At 53.5% G+C, this 7,529-nt stretch overlaps 1 protein-coding gene across 1 annotated transcript in view; it reads right to left on the bottom strand.

The window, feature by feature from the left end:
• Window positions 1-514: 514 nt before the first annotated feature.
• Window positions 515-7,529, bottom strand: part of HS3ST2 (heparan sulfate-glucosamine 3-sulfotransferase 2) — an 89,529-nt gene continuing 82,514 nt past the window's right edge. Inside the window, exon 2 of the mRNA XM_045992494.1 lies at window positions 515-1,900. Within this exon, the coding sequence (XP_045848450.1) occupies window positions 1,282-1,900 (619 nt within the window). The 3' untranslated portion in view covers window positions 515-1,281. The remainder of the gene's footprint in view (window positions 1,901-7,529) is intronic.

Raw genomic sequence — 7,529 nt, 5'->3', positions numbered from 1 at the left:
GCTCAGTGTCTCACGTTCCCATTAAGAAAAAAAAAATCATCTGTATTTTTATATGAACACTCCCAAGTTTTAACTGTTGGACATTATTTCAAAACATCACGCTGGCCAAGCAGAAACAACTGACGTCCTATCAGTCCCCAGGTTTCTAGTTTGGCACTCCAGACACAAAGCTTACTCAGAGAGCTGTCACAGTCAGACTGGTGTTTCAGAGCTGTCCCCACAGATCTCCACATGAGGTTTCTGCAGCAGCCTCTGCCAGCAAGAACCTCTTTTCCCCATCTTCAGCCCCTTGCTCCTTGCCCAGGTGGTTTTGGATCCCTCACTACCCTCTGGGGCTACGGCCACCCTGGCTGCCCTCCCCGACCACGCCCACCCCTCACGGCCCGCCGGGACCACGCCCACCCACAGCTGCAGGCGCCATCCTCAGCACTGACACCCCCCCCCTCATCTTGCACAGGAGGAGCCAGATGAATGAGCCGTGCTCCGGGCCTGACACACAGAGAAGAGCCCAGCATTAAGACACGAGAGAGCCATATTTATTTCACATGGACAAGCATGATTCCTTCGCATGCTGAACATGAAAGCTCGCGTGAGTAAAGTACCCGTAACAGCAGAATTCATGTGCTTTTGTCCATAGGGAGCAGGGAGGGTCACAAAGTGGTTTTCAAAGACCATTAACCTTCAAGCAGAGTTGAGACCACAGGCTTTGAAATCTCTGGTTTATTTCGTCATCGAAGGGTCTGTCTGCTAGGAGTGACTGGGGGTGCTTCTGGCCCTGCAATGTCTCGATGAGCTGCTAAGGTCAGGAGGAAGAGGATGGTTTCCTGTCCCCCCACCCGGGGCGGCTGGGGAGAGTGAAGCTCAGAGGGGAGGTACATGCCACTAGGAATTAGCAAGTCCGCGCTGGGGCGGACAGTGACAGGGACAGACTGCTGTGTTCACAGCAACAGAACCATCAGCACTTATAATATCTAGAACAATCAGAAGATCTGTTCTTAAAGCGGTTCCCCAAGGCCTCGGAGGGGCTGAGGGGAAATGATGCAGAACTGACTGGACAAGCCAGAAGCGGGTCAACTCTGCCTAGACAGACTGGGGAGAGCTAGTGGCAAGGATCCCCTGGTCTCGTGGCCTTAGCTGGTCCTCCCAGTTCCAGGACGATGGACCCCGAGATGGGAAAGGGGGCTGGAGCTTGGGTTGGGTTTGCTGGGGGAAGAGGCTCATGGGCTCCAGGGGCCAGCCTCACAGAAGAGACAAGCAGAAGAGCCCTTACATCTTGGTGGCTCACTCCCACCTGAAGTCCTGTCCAACTGTTTCATAAAATTTAATGTTATAGGGTCTATAAAATTCCCGGAGCTGGTCTATCACTTCTGGATCAATCTGTACATGAGTTCTGCCTTTCGATTTGCCCAGGCACCGAGGCAGGAGGCTCGATTCTGTTTTTCTCAAGCAAGGGAATCCTTTGGTCTTGTTGAAGTAGAAGTGCTTGTCCGTGATGAACCTCTTGATGCCCAGGAAGTCCTGGACCCGGCCCATCTCGCCTGCCGGGTCGGTGATGAGCCGCTCGCCGCTGACGAAGTGGATCTGAGCCAGCGGGAAGTACCGCAGCCAGCTCTCCAGGTGCAGCGCGTACATGCCGATGCGGATGGCGTTCCACGACACGTCCACCTGGCCCAGCGTGCGGTTGCGGAAGGACAGGCCCTCGAAGGTGGGGATGTCCGGCTTCTTGGAGAGCGTCTGCGTGTAGTCCGAGATGGCCCGGGTCACCGGGTTCCGCACGACCACGATCAGCTTGGTGTCCCGGGACATGTTGAAGATGCGACGAGGGGCCTCCTGCGTGACGAAATAGCTCGGCGTCTTCTCCAGGGTGATCTGGCTCTCCAGGGTCCGCGGCATCAGACTCCTGTAGGGCAGAAGCAGCACACTGTCAGACAGGGTCCCCCTGGGGACGGGGAGCAGAGAGGTCGTTTCCCTACACCCAGCCCCCCAGTGGGGGCCCCCCTCCTCGGTGACATCCGAGCTCCACCTGCATTCACCGGGGGGAGGCGCGCACCCGTCTCAGCCAGCACGATGGACGCCCAGACTGCTGCGTCCAAGGCTACAGGCCCTCCACGGCGTCAGATCTCCGGGGAGGGACCCACTTCAACTCGTGCTAGTTGCTTAAAAATATCTTTAACAGGTTTGCTTAAAGAGAGGAAGCAACCTAAAAGTTCATCAGTATGGTTTAAATAAATGATGGACGAGCCAATTAACAGAAATAGGCGTATCTGTTGTGGACAGAAAGGGAATGATTTCCAAGATACAGTGTTGAATGGAAAAAGGCACGATACAGCATGTTCACCTAAAGGACACATAACGGGTAAGAATGGCTGCTTCTGGGGAGGGGGTCTTGAGGTGGGGGCAGAGTATGGGGGTCAGGGATAAAGGAGAATTACTTTTATTGGATAACCTTTAATGCTGCTTAAAATTGTTAATGTATTTGTTGAATATTCTTTTGGCAAAAGATATTTCTCCAAACATATTAAGAAAATCTTTTTTTGGGGAGGGCGGGAGGAGAAGGCTTGTTTTGTAGGAACAGCAAGTGTGTTTTAGGAATGAGTCCTGATGTCTTTCTCTGCTGCAACACATCGGAAATACATCCTCGGTGTAAGCCTGAAACAGCACGAACTCCAGGCCAGTCAGGACCTCAGCCAGAAGCCAGGGAATGCAACCTTCTTACTCTTAGTCTCCTGGTTCTGCTGGAGACTTTGAGACAATGGTGGGAAGCTCCAAAGTCTCCTTCCCCGATGTGTCTCCTTCAGGCCTTGATGGAGGGGAAGACTCCTTGGCTCCCACTTGGTTCTTCTCTCTGAAGGTCACGTTTTACACTTTATATATATATATTTTTTAAGATTTTATTTATTTGTCAGAGAGAGAGCGAGAGAGCGAGCACAGGCAGGCAGAGTGGCAGGCAGAGGCAGAGGGAGAAGCAGGCTCCCTGCCAAGCAAGGAGCCCGATGTGGGGCTCGATCCCAGGACGCTGGGATCATGACCTGAGCCGAAGGCAGCCGCTTAACCGACTGAGCCACTCAGGCGTGCCACGTTTTACACTTTAGACCACCCCAGGAATTTTTTTAAAATGCAGCTGTCCAGGGTCTATCCTAGACCAACCGATTAGAAATATATGGGGTGGGTACTTTTTTAAAAAGCTCCTCAGGTGGTTCCAATGTGGAGGCAGAGCTGGGAACCCCCCAGATCATCGTTTCCCCCTGCGACCCCCTAAGCATTCCTCGTCCCCTTCTCTCTCTGGAGCACACACTCCTGGCTGGTAGTCGCCATCTTTCCAGTTCCCATCATCCACTCCATCCAGCAGCCCCCCTCCATAGCTCTTTAACCAAAATCTCCACTTTCTCTTTCCTTTTAGCAATCCCTCCTCCTCCCAATACGTTGGGTCTTGTCATTGGAACTGCCCTAATTCTGAAACGGTTCCCCCTTTAAGTTCCACTCTATGACTGTGGAGGGGTCGAATGGTGACCCTCCACAAGGTATGTCCACTCAGAACCTAGGACTGTGACCTTATTTGGAAAAAGGTCTTTGCAGATCTAAAGTTGAAGATCTCAAGAGATGAACCCAGGCGGGCCCTACTCCAACAAGCAGTGAGTAGCCTTACGGGGAGAAGCGGGGGAGAAGCGACAGTGAAGGTGAAGGCAGAGCGTGGGGTGACTGATGTACAAGGGAGAAATGCCAAGGACTGTTGGCCACCACCAGGGGTTAGTGGTTTTGTCCCCCCAGTTTGCGGTCAATTGTTCTGGGAGACCCCCAAAACGAATACAGACAATAACCACCTTTCTTTCCACCTCAATTTTACACAGTCTCAAACTCCTTATACCTGGTCTTCAAATTCATCTATGACTCCCTTGACTTCACGCTCCTCCGTGCCTGCTCTGGACCCACAAATACCCACCGCCGTAGCGCCATGGCCATGGTCATGCGCACCCTCCCCCTCATGCATTTCCTTGTTCGAGGCGTTCTCCCCATCTCGAGCAATGCACGCTTCCCGTCCCCCGTCTCCTCCATTCTCTCCCTGGACTGACAGACAGCAGCAGAGAGCACGACTGACCCTGACGGCTGGGTCCTGGATATCCTTATTAATTCTGGTTTCAGTGGAGCTCTCAGACACTGCTCAGTAAGGGCTGGTATTTGTCTTTCCAGAACCCCTTATGGTTCTTTCGAACAAGTGCTCCACATTCTCACCAGGAGCCCCAACTCGACTCCTGTTCCTCCGCCTCCGCACACATCAGCTCCTTCCTCCTTCCCCTCCTCCGCCTTCGGACTGTTCTCTGCACCCATCCTGTGTCCCTCCCGCTGGTCTTGGATGACAAGGTGGGCTCACTGATCTGTCCACCTGTGCTCACAGATCCCTTCCCCTGGCACCTGCAAACCCGCTGTGTACCTGACAGACGGACACAACTGCTCTCCTGCTTCCAGGCTCGAGGTCTAGGATGGACCCTTGTGAGTTGAAAGTTTAATATTTATTAATAGCAAGTAGGCCGATTATTTTTAAAAAACAGGATATCATTACTAGCAAACAAGTGTACATGAATAGAATTCCTTGGCTGGAATCCCTTAGAAATGTAGCTAGAGCATATTTGACCCTGGCACACCCTGTCATTAGGCGCTGGCCTTTAGGACAAGAGCGGACGACATTACGCCGGGGTGATGGTGCACTGAAGGTTAAGGACTTTCTAGGGGGGTTACTGATAGAAAGGTTTTCTCCAACACAAAAGTAGACTTGAGAAGCTACTCAACCAATTTCTGTGCAATACCCTTCATCGCACTAACAAATACCCAGGAGAGAAATGTGTGGGTACAGTTTCTTCCCAAGAGACTAAGGAGAGAGACTTTTGCCAGGAGCACCAATGAACACCCCTCTGTTACCAGTCTGGGAGAATTCTGACCAATTCCAGTGGTCTCCGGAGTATCCCGTCATGCCCCGAGCTGTGCACTGAAGGCAAGCCCTGCCCTTCCCATTCCTAACTGGTATCTCAGCTGCAAAACCAAGTTACAGACACTGAGGAGACGCTCGCACCAGACCGCAAACAACCTCACACAAGCATCGTCATGCCACGAGCCAAATGGTTCCTGTGCCCGGCGCGCTTTCTCTATCCCTTCCATACCTGCTTCTCCTTAGGTCATCGGGATAGACGGCTGGAGGCCGATCATGACTATGGGCAAGGAGAATCCACATATTCCTCGTTGCTCTGGGCATGGGCAGGTATGTGGGGGGGTGGGGCAAGAGACTTTTCCTCGAGGCTTACTTTCCCTCTTCATGTTATTGTTTAAATTTTGCTTACCCGTTTCCAGCTGCTAATAGCTGGACTTCTCTCTCTCAGTTCTGGCCTCCTTTCCTTACTAGGCTGCTCTGCACAAATTACTGGAAGCACCGTCTGACACCCCGCAGTCTGGACTCACTCACCTCCCATCTGTTAGCGTGACCTGCTCGGTGGCAATTTCCCCTACATCTGGCAACAGCCCCCAGATTTCTCGCGGAGGAACTCCCACTCCGGCTTCAGATAAAATCCCGGCAGGCCAAGGGGGTGGTTGCGTGACTGAAGCTAAGACAACCAGTGCAACTGTGTCATGGAGACCGGAGACTGTGGGACTGAACCCTCCCGGCAGGCGCGGGAGCCTGGAAGGGCCTCCTCACCAGCCTCGTCCACCAAATCCCTCTGTCTACATTCTCCTCTCCTCTTTTCTATTTATTTATTTTAGACAGAGAAAGAGTGTGCATGGGGGGAGGGGCAGAGGACAAGGGAGAGAGAGTATCTCAAGCAGATTCCACGCTGAGCGTGGAGCCCAAGGCAGGGCTTGATCTCACGACCCTGAGATCATGACCTGAGCAGAAACCAAGAGTCAGACGTTTACCCGAGTGAGCCCCCTACATGCCCTCATTCTTGTCCTTTCTGAGACCTGATTCTTCCACTTTCCTTTGTCTGTCCCTACATGTCCTTCCCATAGAGGACTACTGGTTTAAGTTAGTGAGCCTTGCTTTACCTCAAGAACCCAAATCTTATCTTTTTACAACCTGGCTTCCTCCCTATTGAAGCCCTGCTCGCCCCACTGGATTACCAGCTCCAAGAGGACGGGGCAGGGAGGCATTTTGGATCTTCCCAATGGTCTGTGGACTGGATGCCCGCCCTGACAGCTGAAGCCCCCATTTCCGCCCCCAGACTCCCTTATCTCTTTCGCCTGTCCTTGCAGGTGATGTCGCCATGAATCCACTCACAAAGCAGAAAACCCTCAGGGTCATTTCTGACTCCTCCTCGCATCTAAGGTCTTTCATGCCGGTAAGTTCTCAAGGAGCCCTTCTTCTCCCGCGCACTCACGCGGCATCCGGCTTGTCATCTTTCTCCCTGACCTCCATGCTTCCTCTCTCCTCCCTCTGTCTGTTCTGCGTCCTGCGTCCGCCACGGAAATCTTTGTAAAGCACATCCCGGCTTGTGAGGCATCAACTCTTCTTTGGAATGAAGCCCATATTCCTTGACTCAAGGCTCTGCCTTACCTTTCCAGAATGAATCGTTTGCCACTTCCTGGCAACCCGATGCTCCTGTCGTGCTGAACACAACCTCCGCTCCCTGAACACATCCGGCTCTGTCCTGTGTTTCGCTACTTGCTGAGTTCTTAGCTTTTGTTAGGACTCTGGATCGTCTTTCTTGTCTCTCTCACCCTGAACAACGCGGACTCATCTTTCCACGTCCAAACCAGAAGTCACACCACCTGTGAACCCTTTCTTATCATTGCAGGGCACGCGGCGCATCCCACTACTGGCACCCTCACCGCACCCGCATCCCTGCAGACCCCACGCGGTAGGCACTCACGCAGTGCGGCCCGTCGGCCACATGGGCAGGCTCCTCGTTCACTTTTGCCCTCCCAGCACAACACCCGGCGCTCCGCAGCTGCGCGACACAGTGTGAAAGGCAAGTATCTACTGACAGGTCATCTTGAGTCCTCAGAACCCAGTGTTCATTCAGGAGGCCTGGCCTTTTCTTGGCGTTCTGGCCTTGGGCGGAGGAAGGTTTCAGCAGACTGTCCTGGGGAGGGAGCGGTCATGGGGCCGTTTTAAAGATTTTTATCACGGCCACAGGTGCGCCGGCTCAGACCGAGGGAGGTCCAAGCTGGGCTTCAGCCAAACCTCCACGTGGAAGAAGGTAAAATGGGATGTAAGAAGGAGCACGCCTTGTGACCCGTTCTGCCGACTGCACACACTCCTTCACCCGAGGCTCCTGCGGTGTTTAGTGAGAACCGGGCCATGGTGCGTCTGCCGTGTGACCGGGCGGGGGTCGTGCTGCCCCCTGAGACCACCTGCAGCGCCTCTGGAGGTATTTAAATGGTCGGGCCCTGCACCGGACTATTCAGATCAGAAACTCTGAAAGGGGGGCCTGGACTCCCGCAATTTTAAGGCTCCCCAGTCGGCCCCAGGGTGTCCCAGGGCCAAGGACCCCTGCTGCAGTCGCATGTTCCTTCAGCCACTCAGCCTTTATAGAGTCGTTCCC

This window comes from Meles meles, chromosome 21, assembly GCF_922984935.1.
Source record: "Meles meles chromosome 21, mMelMel3.1 paternal haplotype, whole genome shotgun sequence".
In the NCBI taxonomy this organism is placed as follows: Eukaryota; Metazoa; Chordata; class Mammalia; order Carnivora; family Mustelidae; genus Meles; species Meles meles.
Note: the sequence above shows the minus strand (reverse complement) of the source record. Positions and strands in the feature narration are given on the sequence as shown.